At 36.7% G+C, this 23331-nt stretch overlaps 1 protein-coding gene across 5 annotated transcripts in view; it reads left to right on the forward strand.

Annotated features, from left to right (window-relative positions):
• supt20 (SPT20 homolog, SAGA complex component) overlaps positions 1-23331 on the forward strand; it is a 109406-nt gene that overhangs the window by 58517 nt on the left and 27558 nt on the right. For all 5 annotated transcript variants that reach the window (XR_007934805.1, XM_051926740.1, XM_028799276.2 and 2 more), the window contains exons 11-17: positions 2272-2428; positions 2519-2575; positions 3885-3956; positions 4736-4902; positions 16161-16193; positions 17861-17978; positions 21229-21334. Coding sequence is in view for 4 of the 5 variants with exons in the window: in XM_051926740.1 (XP_051782700.1) it covers positions 2272-2428; positions 2519-2575; positions 3885-3956; positions 4736-4902; positions 16161-16193; positions 17861-17978; positions 21229-21334 (710 nt within the window). In the remaining variant the exon portion in view is untranslated. The remainder of the gene's footprint in view (positions 1-2271; positions 2429-2518; positions 2576-3884; positions 3957-4735; positions 4903-16160; positions 16194-17860; positions 17979-21228; positions 21335-23331) is intronic.

Consider the following 23331-nt stretch of genomic DNA (forward strand, 5'->3'; position numbering starts at 1 on the left):
TTTATCTTGCTGTAAGTCCTTTCGACATTTTAAAGTAGAGGTTAGTTTAAAATGATTGAGAATGCTTCATTCAGAATTAAACATCGCTTTATAGCTGCTGTTGTGTGTGCAAAATATAATCTGCTCAATACTTATTTTGGAAGGAGATCTACTGCATATTGACCAAAAATCTAAGTAAAAGTGAACTAGTACATGTAATCAGTTTAATGTTTTTATTAGAATTACTAAAATATCTTTTTTTATATAATAATACTCCGTTGTATCTATTGACTGGACCAACAAGAAATGTCAAACATATAATCTCACCTCTTACCAAACAAAATAAGAAAAATTAGCATAAAGTTCCAAAAACAAAATTGTAAACAGTCAGGCTACAGTAAATCAATTCAATTATAAAAAGATATTCTAATGATATGAGAATTTTGATTGAGCTCTCGCATGGTGTAATTCTGTAGTCTAGTTATGTTTAATGAATGAAAAGACAGGAGTGTCAGTGTTCAGTCAATTTTAGGATTTTGTTTTCAATTTTGCTGTAATAAGTGTCTGTTTCTCAAGGATTTGAACAAATGTGCTTGATTCAAAATACGCGTTAGTCCTAAAGCCAATTGACAAAGTAATATGAAACCATTCTTATACAATTAACTGATTAAAATTAAATGATAAATGCAGACACTTAAAATAAGTGACTTAGCATCCAGACCATTTGCTTTCTAGAAGGCTGTTGCATCTGTTCATAATTTGTAGTTTTAACAAAACATGAAAAAGAGATGAAATCCCAGCTCAAAACTGCAAGTAATTAATTTAGTCAAAAACATTTTAATACAGATAAGTAAAAGCCAAGAACGAAACCGCGCGGAATCGCTTGAACTGTATTGTAGACCAGCTTGATTTGTGGTTATCACAAGATTTTACCTAATATCAAATAAGAATTTGTTTGTATATTGTGATTTACTGTATATCATTGTCACATTTAGTAATGTATCCTTAAAATATATGTTGTCATACAATGTTGTCATTACACAAACTTTTTGTCTTAAGTTTAAATGTTAAAATTCCTCAGAATTGATAAGTGTGGAAGAATGACAAAATCATTTGAATTTGATTACTGTGTTGCAGTATGTTACACATTTATGTTGTTATAGGTTAAAGTAAAGCAAAATAGAGAGATAAAACAGATAAAACAATTACTTTTGGGGAGTGATTCAGAATGGAATACATTGTACAGTAATCCCTCCTCCATCGCGGGGGTTGCGTTCCAGAACCCCCCGCAAAAGGTGAAAATCCGCGAAGTAGAAACCATATTTTTATATGGTTATTTTTATATTGTCATGCTTTGGTCACAGATTTGCACAGAAACACAGGAGGTTGTAGAGAGACAGGAACGTTATTCAAACACTGCAAACAAACATTTGTCTCTTTTTCAAAAGTTTAAACTGTGCTCCATGACAAGACAGAGATGACAGTTCCGTCTCACAATTAAAAGAATGCAAACATATCTTCCTCTTCAAAGGAGTGCGCATCAGGAGCAGATAAAGTCAGAGAGAGAGAGAAAAGCAAACAAATCAATAGGGCTGTCTGGCTTTTAAGTATGCGAAGGGCACAAAGCTGTTGAAGGCGGCAGCTCACACCCCCTCCGTCAGGAGCAGAGAGAGAGACAGAGAAAAACAAACAATCAAAAATCAATACGTGCCCTTTGAGCTTTTAAGTATGCGAAGCACTGTGCAGCATGTCGCTTCACGAAGCAGCTGCACAGAAGGGAGCAACATGAAGATAATCTTTCAGCATTTTTAGACGAGCGTCCGTATCGTCTAGGTGTGTGAACAGCCCCCCTGCTCAATCCCCCTACGTCAGGATCAGAGAATGTCAGCGCAAGAGAGAGAGAGAGAGAGAGAGAGAAAAGTACGTTGGGTAGCTTCTCAGCCATCTGCCAATAGCGTCCCTTGTATGAAATCAACTGGGCAAACCAACTGAGGAAGCATGTACCAGAAATGAAAAGACCCATTGTCCGCAGAAATCCGCGAACCAGCAAAAAATCCGCGATATATATTTAAATATGCTTACATATAAAATCCACGATAGAGTGAAGCCGCGAAAGGCGAAGCGCGATATAGCGAGGGATTACTGTATGTTGAATGTCTGTTTATCACTGTCTTGTATGAGGTGGGTTAAAGTAAATCTTGTTAAATAAGGAAAAATAGTGAAATCAGTGTTTCAATAATATACTTACTAAAAGCTAATGCACTTTTCTCCTTTTTGCAACATATTTTATAGATGCTTCAAGAGATTTTCCCGGCCTTCTTTAAATAGACAGTTAGAAATGGCCAATTATCCAACACCACCACAGTTGAAATTGTTTGACTATATACAAAAAAGAAAGGAAAGAAAAACACCTCAGTCAGTGGATCTTAAAATTTCCAGAGCAGGCAACGTAAGCATTTATTATTGTCTTTCTTATTGCATGCTACTTGTGTTATTTCATTACAACAGTAATAACTAAAGTCTATTGTTCTTTTGGCAGTGTGTGGATATGTGGAAACAAAATAGCTGTCTGTTATTGGCACCAACAGAGCTTGATGTAAGTCCAGTATCACTTTTAAATTATGAGTAAGTTACCTGCTCGTTAGTCCAAAACCTTTTTTCTCCAGCTGTAATTTCCAAATTAAAATAAAACTGCCACACAGATGTGTATTATTGTGCCAAAAATGTGCTAGCTTTAAATTTGTTTACTAATTTCATCACACTGTGTTATCTGCAAATGTCATATACAATTCAGATCAGGCCTAACTGCTACATGAATGGTTCAGGGTTACTTGAATGGTGAAGGTACAGTAAATAGGTAGGCCCAGAAAATTTTAGCTATTCCTGAAATACATTTATCTGTAGATGAATGTTGCCTGCCAAGTATTAACTTCGTGGGTTGATTAGCGTCACTATCATACCGTCATTTGTTTCTGATAAAAGTTACCACACACCCAACAACACAAGGATTTTGTGCAATAAGTATTTAAATATCATCTTACCTATGTTGTACTACAACAAACTTAGTCTGCTGTGTGCCTGTGTTTTTCATCTGCATAATTTAAAAATGGGCTGTATAACACAAAATCACTTTATTACATAACAAAGATGTAATTTTCAAAGAAGAGTAACCATTTCAAATAATTGGAATTATTTAGTAATTTTTGCTTGCTTGTGCTTTCTTTCTGTCTTTCCCTCTCTCTCTCTGTGCCTGTTTGACTGCCATTTCTTGGGTTCATCCAGGTTGGCCAGTTGTCAGTATAAACTTTTTGGGACATTAGAGCAAATATATTTAAGCCTATATGACCTTCATGATGTCAACCTACTTATTCAACTCCAGGTCACGGGGTAGAGGAATTACTCATTTCATGTTAAAAAAAAAAAAATAAAAAGCCCTAAATGATTGATATTCTTTGGAGTCTCGACTGAGTGTGTGTTTTTTTTTTAACTTCTGTCTTTCATAATCAATTAAAACCACGTAGGCTCAGCTTCTGTATGAAGTCATCAGCTGCTACTGTTTTGAGATATGTAGCCCCAAAGCAAATCTTTCTATTCCTAAGTTTAAGACAACTATGTTAGCAGTTCAACCTTTACAAAGAACCATGTTTATGGTCACTGTTAAAATTAAACTTTTGCTTTCGTGTTCTGTGAAAACTTTGCACGTTTAGTGAAATTTCTTGTGGTACCCTTTAAAGAATGCAGTTTGTGTTCCAGTAAGAAGCTAGTTTTTTTTTTTTTTTTTTTTTTTGGGAGAAGTTAACATTAAAACCATTTAAAACTACAATAAATGTGGTAGATGTTTCTATTTTTTTGTTTGTTTTTTTCATTTAGTTCCTTTTTTATTACTATTTTTGTGTTCATCATAGGTGGAAAAGTATGCTACTGTGGAGAAATCTGTTAAGCTTGAAGAATCTCAACCATCTGTCTGGCCAGCTCATGTAAGTTATTTTAGGCTTGGATTCTTCCAAGTTTAACTTAATTTGCACTATTATTCTATCTTAAATAAACAAAATCACAAATTTTCTGTCTTGTGTGATGACAGTCCCTGCATAAATGAAGCCTTTAATCATTCATCAAAAGCTATTTGAACACTAACATTTGTAATCTTTGCAGTCAAAGTAAGATCCAGATCTATGAAAATAAAAAATGAGTCAGTCCACTATTGCTTGTACTTTCCAATTAGTCAAATGTGTTTCGTTGTGCAGTGCCTTGTAAAAGTATTGTGACACAGTGACTAATGTCTCATTAAAAATGCACTCGGCAATCAATATGTAAAATGCATTAATCTGTAAACTGTAAGCACTCAGTAAAAAAACAAAACATAATTTTCTTCAGTGTCTGTTCTTATGCAGTCAAGCCAGCAAGACAAGCAAGTTGTATTAAATTTCTCCAGTGCCTTTACTTCACTTTTACTGCTTCCATTTGCTAGCCGAACAAGTATATTTTTAGAGTTAAACATAATCAACAATATAAAACAGCATAGTTATGAAAGTTAATATTCAGAATATTTATGGATTCTGAATATTCTGTTCCATAAGAGGATTTTACTAAGCTATGGTACTGGAGCTGGGGGGGAAAACTGGAATTTGAGTCCAGGTAGGCAGAGCTGTAAGTTGATTGCCCCAATACTGCCATCATTTAAAAATTGAGCCAATGTATTTTATAAAATCAAACAAATTTAGAATGTAGTTGCTAGCATTCTTCTTTCTTTTTTTAGGATATTAAAGATGATTACATCTTTGAATGTGAAGTGGGTGCACCCTTCCCAAAGACGAAAGTGACCGTTTATCAGTGTGCAGGAGATCCCTTGTTCTATGGTAAAATTCAAGTAGCAAAGGATTTATCAAGAGATGATGAAAATGAATTCCACCTCATTCACCCCCCGTAAGTTAGTTGTTTGTTTGTTTATAAGGTTGTCTGTAAGATTTGCAGTGAGTTTAGACGTTAATATTGTTCTTTAGCTGCAATGTCATAGTATACTTAATTACTTTAAACCATTTTATCTCTCAGCCTGTTTATGAAAGTCTGTTAGTGTAAGAATTGTTGCTAGTAACATCCTAGACTGGGTAATTCTCTCTCTCTTTTGTTTTTACACATCTACCAGATTTTCTTATTATTATGTTACTGCTATCAAAGATATATTTCTGCCTTCAGAAGTATGTGCCAGTTTTTGTTTGTTTTTTTTTTTTTCTAGTTGCAGGTTGTGTTAATGGATATTTAAAATTTTTCATTGTTTTACACAACCTGTGATTTTAAATCTATTTCTTTTAACTGTTGGGTTGTGGGTTGCTGCCTTTGGATCATCTAGAGTTACACTGTTGTATTTAATAGGATTGGGTCACATATGGTTTATGAAGTCTAAAAAAATTCATGGGTAGTGACCTAATCTTGTTCTGAGAAGGATTAGATTGAATCAAGAGAAAATAAAGTTTAGGAAACCTTGCTTTAAATAAATTTAACAGTCTCTAAATGTTAATCACTTCTGTTGTGTTGACAGGGCATTACTTATTTTTGGTAAGCAGTTGGGAATAGATACTTGGCAGATGATGTTATCATGGGTGCATTTGTATTCTGAATCTATCCATCTTTTCAAGTGTCCATCCATCAATATATTTTCCTTACCAGCTTATCTAATTTAGGTTAGTAAGGCCCATAGCCTCTCCCAACTGCATTGGGTACAAGGCAAACCAACTCTTGACAGGAGACCACTTAAATATAGTGCATCCTCAGCCTACATAATCATACTGTCCCATAACAGACTGGCTCAGGGTCTCTAATTAACATAACATATACATCTTTCTGATATAGGAGAAAATGTATACAAACGTAGAGATAAATCCATGTAAATGTGTTAATGTGCATAAAGCAAAAAATTGGAACTGCCAGATGCTTTTACAGTGACCTCATGAGCATAATAAAAACTAAAAAAATAATCTAAGAGAAAAGAATAATGACTTTTATAAATGTGCTATATTTATAAAATGGTTAAGCTGGCATCACAAAACATTAGTTTTCCAATGAGTTTCAGTTGTGGCCTTTATTTATATAATCTGAAGGAAATCCCAGTGAGTCATGGACAGGCACAGTGTTTGCATGTGGCCATCAGTCATGTGGGGTGCCATTCCCAACAGCGTGGTTCTAGCATTCTGCAACTCTCAGCAACAAAATTAAACCAATTTGATTTTATCATAGCAAGTTACCAGTTATATGGATGTTTTCTTATGTATGCAGTAGCTGACAGCTGATGACAATTAATCAAATAAAATAAGACTTATTGAACTTTGGAGCCAGTGCATGTGTCTCTAAGTTAGAATAAAGATAGACCCAGATTGCACCTATCTTAAGATACTTGATAAGGTCTTCTTTAGTCACTACACTAATTACGGAAGTTTATGCTGATTAGTGCTGAAATGAGGTAAGCTTTCCATAGTTTGAACAGTGATGAAAGTCTTGAGAGAACTGGTCACATCTGGGGCCTCATGTATAATGCCGTGTGTAGAACTCAGAACTCACACTATAACATGGCGTAAGCAGAAAAGCGGAAATATTCGTACGCACAAAAAAATCCAGATGCGTAAATCTGTGCGAACGCCAACTTCCATGTTCTTCCGCTACATAAATCCTGGTCAGTGTGAAAAGTAATGCACGCGCCTGCTCTCCTGCCCCAAATCCTCCCAGAATTACGCCTCTTTGAATATGCAAATCAATATAAATAGCCCTTAAGCTCAGCCTTCTGTGAAAAGACAATGGCAAAAGCACAAGGGAAAATAGAAGAATTTCAGCAAATACCAAGTGGAGGCAAGGAAAAATGTACTATTTGATGGTTTAAACCAGGGGTGTCAAACGTACGGCCCGCGGGCCAAAACCGGCCCACTAGGGGGTTCAATCTGGCCCACTGGATGAATTTTGAAAGTAAAAAAATTAATAAAAGACACAAACTCGAAATTCGTAATAAAATGCAATTCCTAAATCATCCGCTAGGGTGTTAGTCAGATGAGAGGGGCGCACTGTGTTAGTCAAAGGGGAGGGGTGCACTGTTTTAATTAGAGTAAAAGAAGCAACAACTCTGCCACTCTGTAGGCTACCTTATTTTCTACTCACCTTGACACCCTCATTAGCCAAAATGTCTTTGTCAAAAAGGAGAAAAGTGGATACCGAGTGTAGGGTTTTCCAAGAGAAATGGACCACTTCCTATTTATTCACAGAGATAAATGGGAAACCTGTGTGCTTGGTGTGTAATCAACAAGTGTCGGTGCTCAAGGAATATAATATTCGGCGCCACTATGAGACTCATCATGGTGGAAAATACGACATCTTGCAAGGACGACTGAGGAGAGAGAAGATAAATGAATTGCTGGTGGGTCTGAGAAAACAGCAGTCAATTTTCACTCGGAGCCGAGAGGTCAGTGAAGCAGCAGTAAAAGCCACCTACGTAATTGCTAACGAAATAGCATTAGCATCAAAGCCATATTCCGACGGTGAGTTCGTTAAAAGATGCATGATGAAGGCTGCAGAACTCGTGTGTCCTGAGAAGCGACAAGCATTTGCCAACATTAGTCTGACGAGAAACACTATGGCAGAGAAGATATCGGAACTATCGGCTGATTTAGACAGGCAGTTGAAACACAAGGTCAAGTCATTTCTTGCATTTTCTGTTGCAATTGATGAGAGCACTGACATTACAGACGTTGCTCAACTGGCCATATTTATTCATGGAGTTGATGACACATTGACAGTCACTGAGGAGTTCCTTGAGTTGGTGCCTATGAGTGACACCACAACAGCTGAGGACATTTTCGGCTCTGTGGTTGGCATGCTGGACAGAGTCGGGGTGGACTGGTACCGCGCCGTCAGCCTGGCTACAGATGGCGCGCCATCAATGATGGGAAGAAAAGCAGGTGTTGTGACAAAATTCAGAGAGAAAGTACAAGCCGCTAATGGAGGAGATGGTTTCTGGACATCTCACTGTATTTTGCACCAGGAGGCATTGTGTTGCAAGTCGTTAAAAATGGATCACGTCATGGAGGTGGTTGTCCGAACTGTTAATTTCATCCAAGCCAGAGGCCTGAATCATCGTCAGTTTGACTGCCTTCTCAGTGACAATCACGTTACTAATACCCTGCCATACTACACTGAAGTAAGGTGGTTAAGCAGAGGTGCTGTGCTGAGGCGTTTCTTTGATCTACGCGAGGAAATCGGACAATTCATGGAGAAAAAAGGAGATCCAGTGATGGAATTACAGTGTCAGGAATGGCTGCAGGACCTTGCATTTCTGGTGGATATTACAGAGCACTTGAATATTCTGAACAAAATGTTGCAAGGCCGCAAAAAAGTTGTCACACAGTTTTATGACAGCATATGTGCATTCAAGTTGAAGCTGACTTTGTGGGAGACACAGCTGTCAAGTGGTGACCCTGCACATTTCCCTTGCCTAAGAGAGGTATGTGCAGCAGGCATTAATGCTGACATGAAACAGTATAAAGACAAGATTGCAGGATTGCTGTGTGAGTTTGAGAAACGGTTTCAGATCTTTGGTGAACTCGAGAAAGAATTTGCAGTTTTTCGCTCACCCTTCACAGTCAAAGCTTCTGATGTCCCTGTCGACATCCAACTAGAGATAATTGATTTGCAATGTGATGCAGATTTGAAGGACAAGTTTGCCTCAGTGGGCTTGGATACATATTATCAATATCTCTTGCCAGGGTACCCCAAATTAACAGCCCTGGCTGCAAAAATTTTGTGCATTTTTGGGACAACCTACCTTTGTGAACAAGTTTTCTCAGTAATGAACATCAATAAAACAAAATTGCGCTCAAGGCTCACAAACAAGCACTTAGATGACATTCTGAGATTGGCTACTAGTCAGGACATGACACCTGATATTGATGCACTTGTGCAGACCAAAAGATGCCAAGTTTCAGGAGCAAAAACAAAGTAGTCTAGATGTGACTAACTCCTTTAAAATATTGCTTCAGACACCGATTGCACTTAAAGAATTCAGTTCTGTGAAAATGAATTCTTGCTGTAGAAATAGTTAAAAAATGTTACATTTAATGTAAGTTAACAGCTTCACTATAAAAGAGTTTGGTTTGGTGGAATCCTATTGTTCATGTAATGCCATAAATTTTAAGGTGCAGTACTATATTTTTCATTTCCAAATACCTCTGACTTAAAGTTTTGTTTGTATTTGTGCAAACACTTGTTTTAAGAAATCTGAGGTTGTTTATATGTTTTGATATGTTGATATGTTTTGTAAAACATTTCATTAAATATGAAGATTTTCTAATGTACTTGTACTTCTTTGCACGAAAACAAAGGGAAAAAACATGGACTTACTATTATTTATAGGTAATTATGTTATAAATACTGCTCCGGCCCACTTGACATCTAATTAGGCTGTATGTGGCCCCTGAACCAAAATGAGTTTGACACCCCTGGTTTAAACAGTGGTATAAACAACAAAAGGAAGTTGATTGAGTGACATAGCGTGTCGGAGAAACTGGAAAGCTCAAGTTCACAAAGTTGTACAGTGCCCGAAATAAAAAAAGTTGTCGCATATCAAAGTCGCTGTGAAAAGGCGAGTCGTAGCCCACTGTCTGAGTGTCACATGAAAGCTTATTAGGGTACAGAGAAAAAAAAGGCACACAGTGGGGGAAAAAAGCATGAAATGTTTAATATCCAAATTTCCACTTTAATCACGTAGTTTATTTTGTCATTAAAGTAGAACATCATAAACTTCATCTTAAAATCGTTTAATTTACTAGTTTCTCAAATCCCATCGTAACTAAAGTAGCACGTTAAATGCTTTGTTTTGTATTCAATCTTCTATGTGCTCGATGTGTGTGAATCACTACGTGCTTCCGGGCTTTCTCTTCCTCCGACTGGACACAGAATTCATTACATTCATAATATTACAGCTTTCTGAATAATTAAAATACTGAGATGTATACATGATATCATTTTCATGATGATAGGAGTTAAAGCATGTTATTAAACATGGGAACACAGTGGCGCAGTGATTGTTCATGTCTCACACAAGGTGCTTGCTGTGCCATGTGCGACCTTCGATGAAGTAATTTATTGCAGCAGTACTGTCCCTTTCAAATGTACTAACCCCCAATTCCTGTCCTTACTTTTCTTTCTCCAAATACCCAATCGCCACACAATCAGCTCTGTAATAGACATTAAGCCATCTGTAAGCTTAGAATGCCAATTCTTCAAAACTTTTAAGGAACATTGAAATATCTTTGTAGTACAAGTTTAATTATTCTATCCATCTATCTTTCCAGTGTCACGTCAGCACCAGCAAGAGTACAGCATGAGGCAGGAACAATCCGTGAACGGAGCGCCAGCTCCTCGCTAGCGCTGCGGCACCGTGTCCTCACATGTTTAATTATTAACAATATAGATTATTTAAATGAAGTTAGTTTTATCTGTATAATATAATAAACATATTTTGCTGCATTTCATCTTAAAAATTATGAATGCCACTGATAATTGACACACAGCTCTACTAACATTCTACATACGTATATGCTTCACTTTTATTTTTTATCTACTTTAGCTTTTTCTGTCTTCTGCTAATTCTCAAAATACATTTTTTTTTCTTTTTTCACTAGTAAGAATTGCATAATTCATTTGAAACAGTTAAGAACAAACACCTCTTGAAACTGAAGTTCACTGTGAGTGTAATTGTTTGATTACTTGTTTCTGTTTCTGTTATCATGATGACGGAAAGAAATTATTCCTCAACTTCTGTCATATTATGATGCACCCACTAAAGAATCATGAATCTGAAAAGAGTAAAAATCACAAAGGCATGTTTCACAAATATGTTTATAAAGACTTCTCATGAGTTTCTGACTTTACGACAGTCTGGAAGAAACTAAGCTTCCAGAAGCTCTGTAAAACTACAAAAATAAGGCTGAACTTCAACGTTCCTCTTTTCTTGATTTGAAAACATGACCTTTTGCTAACACTAAAGATGGAGGGGGTGTTATTGAGAAGAGCAGAGGTCTGAGAGCTGAGAACCCAAGGAATATTTGAGACATCAGCAACAAATAATGAATGCAGAAAACTAAGAAGTTGCAAAAATCATGTTTGGACAGAGTTCAAATGATTTAATTTGTCATTGGCCCTAGGGTGGAATTATTTGGGGAGATGGCAATGGCATCTTCTCGTTCAATGCCTGAACAACTGCTGAAACTTAATTACAGACGACACAAATCATTCAAAAATTACAGTCTTGGTGAATCACCAATTTAAGAATAGATTCATATTGCAAAAGAAGGAATACAAGAAGGCCTACAATGAAGATATTATCCTTGTTGAGATAACCACCTCTACTGCCGAGTGACTTGTGGTTAGGGATGGGAATTGATAAGATTTTCACGATTCCGATTCCATTTTCGATTCTGTTTAACAATTCGATTCTTTATCGATTCTCCTATCGATTCTTATTTTTAAAAAAGGAGAACACACAGGTTGATTAGCTTAGAACTTTGTTTTATATCTTATCTTTGAACAAGACAGAAATTTAGGAGTAGCATGACCTTACAAACCCAACAGTGAGATCTTAAGAGATCCACAGCCTACGGCTCCTCGATGGGGTACCGCGGGGTCCCCAGAAAAAAATTTGTAAATGTAAAATAATAATAAAATAAATATTCTTCTGTAGCAACAACAAAGTATAACATAAATAATTCTGTGGCAATTACACAAGAATGTCTAGTAACATTTACACTCTCCTTTTTAAAAGTATATATGAGCTGAGCACTCAAAAATAAAACTACATCAGCCAGCAACAAATACAATCAACTCAAGTCCAATGGAACTGTGCACTGTGCAATTCTGCAACCATCAACTATGGAGAATTAACAATTCTTTTGCAGAAATATAAGCATATCTGCTTTTTCAGGAAGGAATTTTTACTTTTCCCCGCCTCTGTGAAAGGAGAAGCTACCGGTAGACTGCAGCGAGAACTGCCAGCATCTAAGCCAGCCAGACTCTGTCTGTCTCTCTCGTCATGGTCATCTAAATGCAATGCACAGTAATAGCAGGTTTTGCAATAAGGCAAATCGCGCTAACATAATATGCAATGTTAGTTGATTAGTTACCTGCCGTATTAACGGGAGAGGACGTGCAAACGTTACTGCTGCTGCTGGGTTGAGATTCACTAGTCCGGAGCGGATCAAAAACACGACATTCATTTAAGGTTATCGCGTGAGCAAATACTTTTGCATATTCGTAGTGTTTCCTCCCTTTGATGAAATATCTACTTTGCAAGTATTGCAAGTTGCCCTGTTGTCATCCTTTCTCGTAAAGTATAACCAAACTTTTGAGTGTTTGTGCCGCTTAGGCGCCATGTTTCCTGCTGGGTAAATGACGCTACGCAACGTCGTGACGTCATTCGAGGCGACTGGAATCGATAGGCGAATCGTTTGCAAAAATGGCAAACAATTCCATGGAATTGAAACAGTGGGAACCGGTTCTCAACAAGAACCGGTTTTCGATTCCCATCCCTACTTGTGGTCAAATTTTACAAGACCTCTAACATGGTCTTGAATAACAAACTCTTCCAGACCTCAAACATGCTAACATTGTCACCTTCTTGAAGAACAACAACAAATTTGGATGTTGACTCTACTGTAGTTTTGCCCTCCTCTCCACAATAGGAAACATCTAAGCCCATGTGCTCCCAGAGCTGTCACCTGCCGAGATTTAAAACAGACATCTTACCTAGCGTTCTTGCTTCTAAAATTTCCAGTTTATCAGCTGAGCATTGATTGCTTAAGCTGTAGAAATCTGAAATGAACAGGCATGGATCAGCAAACAAATTAAGATCTGGGATCCTGTCTCCTTTATATTTTCTAATTTGTGCACCTGAGTGTATGAATTATTATAAATTAGAAAATATCTCGAAATTTCAGAACACACTGAGAGCCTAGCATAAGTAAATGCAATATCTTATGCAAAATTTGTTATTGCTGTTTGAATCATTATAAACCAACCATACGAGGTGAGACACAAAAATAACCGGACTGGGCTTGGGGCTTTCCTGGAAAACCTCCTGGAGGTCTGCCAGATGTGAATCCTAGAACTATAACCCCTCCTACATGCCCTCTTAAACCACGACCGGCTAGGTATATTCTGTGAATTACCCAGTCAGTATTTGCACAACGATCGCTACACGAGTTGCTGCGATAATGTCTGGTGAAAAAATCAAACAGTGAATCAACATTAAATTTCTCGCAAATTTTCTCTTTTTCCATAAAGCAGTTTTTGATTGACAAAAACATTCCTGTCCTCGATCATCCTCCCTATTCGCCAGATTTAGTTCGTTGTGTTTTTTTATTTGTTCTGGAAAATAAAAAGTGACCAGAAGGGAACACATTTTTCTTCAATGGATGAAGTGAAGAGAAAAATGGCAAGCCTGTTGAAGAGCCTCAAGCAAAAAGACTTCCAGTACTGTTTCAATCAATTGAAGATACTTATGGAGCGGTGTAGAGATCGGGAGGGGGAGTATATAGAAGGTGACAATGTTTAGAATGCTGTAATTCATCAATAAATATATTTTTTACCAAGTCGGTTATTTTTGTGTCTCACCTCGTATACTATGTATTTCTTCCTTCACTGAACTATCCAGCATCCTGCATATGGCACATTCATGGCATCCACACTTATTTATTGCTAATGTATATACATCATTTATTTTCCTTGAAAATTAATACACAAAAAAAAAAAAAATAAAACTTCAAACTTTTCTTTAAACATGCCCAGTCTCAAAGGGTGGATACATACATATGACATGGAGGACGTTTGTTGCAGTTTAGAAAAAAAATGTGAAATTACTTTAAGAAAAAGGTTGCGCTTTATTTTCTATAAAACTTCAAAGTGATGTTATTGTAAGAAATATATGCATGTTTTTTTTAAGAAAAAACATGTTTGTAATTTTGCATGTAAAAAAATAGATGGCATGATTCATTGGTGCAGTTGCCTAACAGTTCTAGAAATCTGGATACACAAACCTGTGTTTGCATAGGATTTTTTCCAGGTATTATCCCTCTACATTACACCAGATGCATGAATAATTTTATTCTTGCATCTAAAGTGGTCTAGTATGAAGGTTTGTGTTATGGGTTGGTGTTCCTGTGGCAGGGCAGTTCCTGCCTTGCACCAAATGCTACCGAGAGAGACTAGGGCATCTTACAACTATGTAAGAAAATAAGCAGAATTAGAAACAAGAATCATAGATGTTCTTTTTAAAAAAATTCTTCTTTCATAAAGTTGACGTATATATAGGTTTTTTTTTTTTTTTTTAAACATATGCACAAACTCTTCAGTTTCAATGCTGTTTGTTTTAATAGTCAGTCATATTGGAATTAAGATCAGGATTGATTTTATATATTATTGTGAAAAGCTGTAAATATTTTTAACCTTGAATTCCACTAACACAGTATCTATGATTTTTGCCTGCTAGAACTGGCTCTACTTTGACTGTCTAGTTTATTGACCAGATAATTCATTACTATATTAGTGTCGTATGAAAAATATGAATATTTAATAAAGTGACTCATTAAAGTTTATGTGATGAATTCTTTATTTAGTGTACATTCAAACATTGATAATACAAGAGGTGTGTAAGGTACTTAAGGTATAATACATAAAATACAATGGTTAGACAAACACTTACATACTTATTTACAAGTATTCCACTTGCTCATCAATAAAACCAGTGCACAGAAAATCCACTTTTTCCAAACACCTCACAACCTTCCAACCATGGTCTATAAAGATACAATTTAATGATGAAATTAAAGCTTTAATTATTGATTTTGTTTTTTAAAAAATGTTTCTATTGTCAAATACCCTTGGAAATTTTACACTTCACTGCTGTCCCTGTTCTCTGAGATGGTTGTTCATTTATATGCTGCATGCATAAAGGTAGAAAGGTTTGGGGTGAAAAGCTAAGCTGAGAGATGTTTTCTTTTTATGAAAGCTGCCCTTGAATTTTCAAGCTTTTTTTATCCACAGTTTGTTCTTTAACACTACCAGTTTGTTTGACAGTTTTTATGTCAAATTAATTTTAATGACTATATATATATATATATATATATATATATATATATATATATATATATATATATATATATGAGGAGATAATTTGTGGACCAGAATAACTAGGCCATTGTGTGCAATTGAGCCTGGACATCGGGTAATATCCTACTCTTTTTCGAAAGATGCTCAAAAACCTTTATTACCACAGAGAGTGATGATAACAGCTTTATTTTTCCTCCAAAGGATGGCACCAATTTTTACAGTGCAGAATCCCTGTCTCTGTGCTGCGACATTAAGATAGACACTAAGACCACAGGGTAAGTGCCTCCTGATGGCCTTACCAGGACCTCCTCCAGCAGCAAACCAAGCTTTTTCTGGATATGGTCTCCCATCCAAACAGTGACCAGGCCAAAACATGCTTTGCTTATTGTTGATCATTGCAATGAATGTGTTAATGTTAAAGTAAAATATCCCTTGGTTGCTTATTTAAACATTAAAAGGTGTATCTTGTCAGTCAGCTCTTTTCTCAAAACTTGGAAGTGATTTGTTAATTGCTGTTAATTAGCCAGCAATGGATCACATTTATTTCACCTTCCTCTTTTCACTTCTAGTAATTGATTTTAGCAATGTAAGAAGTATTGTTGAAAAGTAAACTACACAACAGAGTCAGTTAGTTTAATGCATATTTCTAATTGCAGCTGTATTCTTCAATTTTCTATTTTTCCTGGCTTAATCTAACTCTCCTGTTTATTATTCTGTGTTTATTTGGGATTCATTGTTCACAGTATATTTACAGTTCTGATGTACTTTGTACTTTTTTTGCTGTATAGCCGACATTTTATCACACATCCTAAAATTGCACATACAGTATGTCTGAATGCATTTGAATTGAGGTTTTAATTTTTGCTTGAATCCTTCTTTCATTACAAAAATGACAGAATTTTTAACAGTATGTTTAATATAATTTGTGGTTTTATTTAGCTTTTATTTAACTCCATTCATTTTTTTCTATCTTTATGTTTCAGTATGGACTAACAATCCTGTTAAGTTTTTTCTTTTTTTATTTTTCTTTTGGTTTATTTCAGATTCCTCATTGGCTCAAAGATTGATGCTGACCGGTAAGTTCTGTATTAATATTATCAGTATTATTTGAGCTGAGTAGGATATTTTTCAAAAAATATAATTATACCAAGGCCATTTGTAGATGGTCTATTTTTCTCTCCGTATCTCTCTCTCTCTCTCTATATATATATATATATATATATATATGTGTGTGTGTGTGTGTGTGTGTGTGTATATATATATATATATGAGAGAGAGAGAGAGATATAGATACTGTACACACACAGAGTTGTATTTATGGTGATATTAATTTTAAAGCAGAAAACTTGTCCAATGGACAAGAATAATCAGTGTGCCATATATATGTGTGGGGTTTCATTCTCTGTCCTGTCTATAAAATACAATCTTTTTTTGTTTGTTAGCTTTTTATGTACAGCTTTGTTCTCACACCACATACTTGAAAATTGGTATATGGGAAATTCTCCCTGCAAGTTAAATTTTTAGCATTTAACTTTCAGCCTTTCACCCCCCTTATCCCCATTATAAGTGTAATCTTTCTCAGTACCTCCACCATCATAGGCTGCTCAGCACTGTTTTTCTGTCATATTTCAAGTCACGTAAGTGAGATTTCGGACTCTTGCGTAGGATTGGAGCAATTGATCCTAACCTCCACAGCTGGCCCATATGTCATAACAAAGTGGAACACTGATTGTATTTAGTGTGAACACAAAAATGTTTTCCTACTTTAAATTTACAGCAAAGTTTGGAATTTATATCTGGGCAAAACTGAGAAAGACAGCTACAGTTTCAAAATAGTAAATGGTGTGAAATACAGTGTTGTGGTCTATTAACAGAGAAATTGTGTCAAACAGGTTGCAGTGTTGTTGTGATGGTTAACACACATTTTTTAACCAAGAAAGCTTTGTTTGATTCCCACCCATTTTATTTAAAATTTTCTTTATAAGTTTTTTTCTCTTCACTATTCTTGTCATAGACCCATGCCATGGAACCTTTCCAATACAAAAAATAATAATGTACTAAATGCAGCAAGCTTATGGGTAGCAAAGTTTCCCCACTTTCAATTTTCTCACCAGGAAACAATTATAAATTGACTTTTTTAAATAAATTATGTGAAAGATGGCGTTTATTTACCCACACAACCTTTTCAATTGTTCAGAATGTATACATTTTTTGATAAACATCTCACTTGTAGAAGTATACAGTACATAAAAAGGTTGACAGACAAGAGGATACTATTCAGTCTGTCAAGCTTTTTTGTCACAATATGACATCAAAATATTTTTTGAATTCTTGCCAAGATTACACCTCAGTTGTATGACAGAATAGTTATTTCCAGATTCCCACAACCAGTTTTGTGAAGGAGTGCTTGAACATTAATTTCAACCAGTGTCCCCAGCTAAATGATTTTAGCTGTTTTAGATTGTGGCACTCCTACATGAAGAGATTTGCACCAAACATTTTGGACTTAAAATGTAAGGAGAGAGGTATTAATTTAAAAGTGAATTCAGTCAATAAAGTTAAAGGCAGTAAAATACAGAATTTTGCAACACACAATGCAATCCTGAGAATAAGTTTGATTAGAATTCTGCAGTTTTTGGGAAACTAAAAGTAAAATTTTAAGATGGCTTATTAGATTATGGTTTACTGTCATCTTAAGCAAGAATCCAAAAATAAAATAATTTATAGTTTTGTTAAATTTCAGATTTATTAAACAGTACAAGGATGTTTACCATAAAGATGCCAAATGCTCTATAAAGATGTCTCACAACTCTGGTGGATCAGCAAGTCATGGCCAGCTCTCTCCTTCAAAGGAAGCAGAAGTGAGTTTAGACATTTGTTCTAGATATATTATGTTCTAGATAGTCTTAAGTATTACGCACAGTGAAAATCAGTTGTAAATTTCTTTGTTTCTAATGTTACACTAAAAGCGCTGCATTCCATTTGAAGTGGGAAGTCAGAATTTTCAACTTGGACACCCCACAAGTCTAATTTCCTACTCAGAAATTTGGGACTTGTCTGTCATTACATTATGATGTCAATGCAAAATGTCGAAGTACACAGCTAACTTTAGTGAAAACTATATCATTTTACTGTTTATTAGCACTTGTGTCTCATTAAATCAGTCGTATATACAGTACTATCCAACTTCTATCTGTGGAAATGTTGCTAAAGTGTTTAGATGAGCAAAATATTACCCTAAGTTCTTGTCTATAAGCCGGACTCATGTATTAGCCGGAGACCAAAAATCATACGAATTTTTAAAATAAAATCGTATCATAGATAAGCCGGACTCATGGATAAGCCGAACGTACTATAACCTATAACTAATAGAAGGGAGGGAGGTCAGTGGTCTCACTCGCGCCCATTTAATTTCTTTAAGGGGGGAGAGAGTGTGAGATATTGCACTCGCGCCCATTTAATTTCTTTAAGGGGGAGAGAGTGTGAGATATTGCCGTCTCTCTCACTCCCCGCATGGCGCAGTTGGAGCGGCCGGAGCGCGTTCTTTCTGCTCTGGGCGTCGCCGAGTCAACACGAGCGCGTAGCGGTCATTTAAATTGTGATTTTATATGTAAGCATATTTAAATATATATCGCGGATTTCTGCGGACAATGGGTCTTTTAATTTCTGGTACATGCTTCCTCAGTTGGTTTGCCCAGTTGATTTCATACAAGGGACGCTTTTGGCAGATGGCTGAGAAGCTACCCGGCTTACTGTTCTCTCTCTCTTGCGCTGACTATCTGTGATCCTGACGTATGGGGATTGAGCAGGGGGGCTGTTTGCACACCTAGACGATACGGACGCTCGTCTAAAAATGCTGAAAGATTATCTTCACGTTGCTATCTTTTGTAAAGCTGATTCCTGAAAAGACATGCTGCACAGTGCTTCGCATACTTAAAAGCTCGAAGGGCACGTATTGATTTTTGACTGAAAAACAAACTCTCCCTCTCCCTCTCTTTGTCTGCTCCTGACGGAGGGGGTGTGAGCTGCCGCCTTCAACAGCTTTGTGCCGCGGTGCTTCGCATACTTAAAAGCCAAACAGACATATTGATTTGTTTGCTTCACTGCTTTGAAGAGGAAGATATGTTTGCATTCTTTTAATTGTGAGACGGAACTGTCATCTCTGTCTTGTCATGGAGCACAGTTTAAACTTTTGAAAAAGAGACAAATGTTTGTTTGCAGTGTTTGAATAACGTTCCTGTCTCTCTACAACCTCCTGTGTTTCTGCGCAAATCTGTGACCCAAGCATGACAATATAAAAATAACCATATAAACATATGGTTTCTACTTCGCGGATATTCTTATTTCGCGGGTGGTTCTGGAACGCAACCCCCGCGATGGATGTATAAGCCGGACTTATGTATAAGCCGATATTCTATTTTTTCATTTTCACAACTTTTTTCCTTAGATAAGCCGCGGCTTATTGACAAGAACTTAGGGTATATAATGCCTTGTTATCAATTGGTATTTATTGTTAAAAATCAAACACAGCAAAGGCTTTCCTGGAGGTGTCCATATTGGTTTTTCAAATGTTTTACTGGAACATGATTAGCTCAGGTGTGACATCATTCCCAGCTCTGACACCTGGTTTTTGAGGTAAATGGAATATAGGAAAAGTTAGGAAGTGTGTTGATTTACTTAATCTTACAGTTATGTACCAATTTGTTCTCACTTTTAAAGGGTAAAATTGTTATACTTTCAGAAAATTTTCTAATGCTTTAAAGCACTGTTAATGCTGAAAGCCCACAGATGAGGTGGTTTTAAAGAAGGATTTTGTTTCAGCAGCTTGTTCTTTTATCCATTATTATAGGAAATTGTAAAGTTGTTCTGTTTTAATCCTTTAGTGGATGTTGGTTTCTAACCTTTGTATATAGCAGTAATAATTATACACAGTACTCTGAGTAATATATTTTGTACTGTGCAACAATATAATCACTTTTTCTGATTTGCCTCTTTTCTACAGATACAGTATACGAGGGTTGTCTGGGTTCCGCGCGGAATCACTCGAAATAAGTAGCCAAGGATTTTTTTTTCTATTTTTCTCATGTACTTCGATCCTTTTTAAACTTTTTCCAAGTATTCACCGCCAACATTAATGCACTTTTGGGCTCTTCTGACCCACGCCGCAAAACACTCGCGAAAGGCTGTCTTTGGGAGGTTGTCCAGCTGTTCTTTGACAGCTGCAATCAGTTCCTCTTGAGTTTCGAAGTTGTGGCCTCGCAGGGGTTCTTTCACCTTCGGGAAGAGCCAAAAGTCACATGGTGCAAGATCGATTGGCCAATGTTTAACTTGTCATGGAAAAACTTGCACCATTCCACGCGAGCTTGCTTTTGTTCCACAGTCAGCAGCCTTGGAACCCATTGGGCACATTTCTTTGTAAAGCCAAGATCTCGTCGAATGATGGTGTCGACAGCATACCGGGTCATCCCAAGTTCCAGTGCAACTTTCCTGATGGCCACACGACCATCTTCTTCCAGGATCTCCTTCACACGATCAGCATTTCTGCCATCAGTCGAACTTCGCGGTTTCGGTTCATGTTCTTCATCGTCAAAGTTGAAGTGGCCTGTGCTGAAGTGCTGGAACCACTTAAAAACCATCGTCTTCTTTGGAGCATTCTTCTTGAAGATGTGAGAAAGTTTTTGGCAGCACTCTATAGCTGTTAAACCATCAGAAAAGTCGTAAAAAATCATCACTCGAAAGTCACGCATGCACGGAGTCGGGAGCTTCGCCGCTAGCGCCGGCTGCGCACTCTCAGTTCGTTTGCTTCTCCTGTTCATTCTGAAGGAAGAGAGGGAGCAAAACATTTGAACAAAAACATGCAACCACTTGAATAATCCCTCTACACAGCAGAACAGGCTTCGACAGGCTGACACTCGACAAACGATAAAATTCCGCGCGGAACCCAGACAACCCTCGTATTGCCGATTAGATTTAACTGTGGAAACATTTGATTTCTTAAACAAATAATTATTTTATAGTAATGTTTATGGTATACCTTTTCATTTTATTACATTATTGCTATTTTAGAAAATGTTTTTAGTGTACAGTTACCTGTTTATATTTCTTCCACAGCCTGATGGTATTTCTGGGTCAGTTCAGTCCTCAGTACTGGGAAAGGGAGTGAAACACAGACCACCACCTATTAAACTACCCTCTGGTTCAGGAAGCAACTCCTCAGGTATAAAATAACAGTAATAATGCATTTACAGTATTTGCATAATCTGTTGTGAATAAAAGTAGTTACCTAGAGTATATCAGTGTTGTAAATGCTGCATCATGAAATTTTAATTTTTAACTGTGACTTTTGATTGTAATATTAACCAAGTCTGCACAGAAGTAGGTAATTAATTACCTGTACAAGTTTTTTATGATTGGTGTGTGTTATTTATTTATTTGGCTTAACAAATATAGTTAAGATCAATTTTACCAAAGTCTAAATTCCACTAACTGCAAATAATTTATTATGCTTGCTTTGGATTTATGCCCACAGTATGGTGTATGACCGTTTCTGATTGTATCAGTGTACAGCACAAGTCTAAAAAGTGTATAGGATGTATTCTCTTTACTAGACAAGCACTTTTTGATGTGCATTGTTGCTTAACTTACCATAAAGAAGAATAATAATAATAATAATACAGGTTGAGCATCCCAAATCCAAAATGCCTGGGACCAGAAGTATTTTGGATTTTGGATATTTTTGGATTTTGGAATATTTGAATATACATAATAAGACACCTTGGGAATGGAACCCAAGTCTAAATACAAAGTTGATGTTTCAAAAGCACATTACACACATAGCCTGAAGCTAATTTTATATAATAGTATAAACAATTTTGTTCCTGAAACAAAGTTTGTGCAAGTAACATGAGTAGAATACCTGTATCAACTGTTAAACAGCAGCAACAACAAACAATGGCAGGCTTTCACTCTCCAACTACGATGCTGTGTTTTGATTAAAAGTTTACTGTGCACAGAGACTAAGCAAAAAACAGTGAGTAGTGTGTGTGGGTCTGACAGTGACAATGGTTGATAGCAAACTGGAGCCAATGTAGTGTCTTTTCTGTGTGACATGCAGCACTTTTGAACTGCCTGACAGCTGTTCTTGCGCTGCTTACTCATCCTTCCACACAGCAGTTTGGAAATGCAGTGCAGCTGTTGCACCTTTAACCCTAAGTTAATACATCCTTGACTCCCAAAACTCCCCTGGACAGCCTGCCAAGTTTATGTAGTGATGTTTCATGCCATTTGAAACTTAAAAGTGGGGTGTGAGATTTGAAGAAATCAGTCATAAACGGTAAGTACTAGCTCTTGTGTTATTTATATCAGTTCTTTAGTAAAAAAAAAAAAAAAAAAAAACTACAGTTGACTAAGGTTGTGCAGTATGCTGATACTGAGAAACTGCTGAAAAACCCAAATTTTAAAATGGTACGGTACCAGCATTTTGGGATTTTTGGTACAGGAAACACCACCTTTCTTCTCAACCTAGCCCCTTCTATCAACACTCGCTGTTGTAGTTACTGAAAAACGTCTGTTTCGAAGACTTCACAAAACAAAAGTATGTGTTTCGACATCATCAAAACTTCATAAAGGACATAAGCCTCAACCCTCCACACACCAACCCAATTACTAAGACCCGATCTGGACTTCAATGTGGGATTGCCCCCACCTCCTCTTTTTGCTTCAACCCAATCAGGACTTCACAGGGGAAAACCATCCCTCCATCCTTTTTGCTTCAATGCAGTCAGGATTTCATGGCTGTCGAGAGGGAAGTAGTGCTGTGCGATAGCACGGTATACCAGGGAGGCAGGATTTAGACTGGAGGTGGAGGAATGGGGGTTTAGAATTACTCATTATTTGCTAACCATGTTGGATCTGGTATGAAGGTCCGAAAGCAGGTATTGATACCAAAGTCAGAATTTTTGTTCCAACAATAGTGGGAGCATTGGTCGAGCCCCACATGAGGTTACTGTAGGTGTGGAATTTTCCACTTGTGGCATCATGTTAGTGCTCAAAAGGTTCTTGATTTTTTGAGCATTTCGGATTTTGGAATTTTGAATTAGGGATGCTCAACCTGTAATATGATCAGGTAGGTGAGGTATTTTCTTATACTAAGTCTGTTTTGGAGAGTAAAATCACTGTGGTCTCTGCCTTTGATTCACCTCTGTACCCCCCTGG

The sequence above is a fragment of the Erpetoichthys calabaricus genome, chromosome 4, assembly GCF_900747795.2.
Source record: "Erpetoichthys calabaricus chromosome 4, fErpCal1.3, whole genome shotgun sequence".
NCBI classification, from domain to species: domain Eukaryota; kingdom Metazoa; phylum Chordata; class Cladistia; order Polypteriformes; family Polypteridae; genus Erpetoichthys; species Erpetoichthys calabaricus.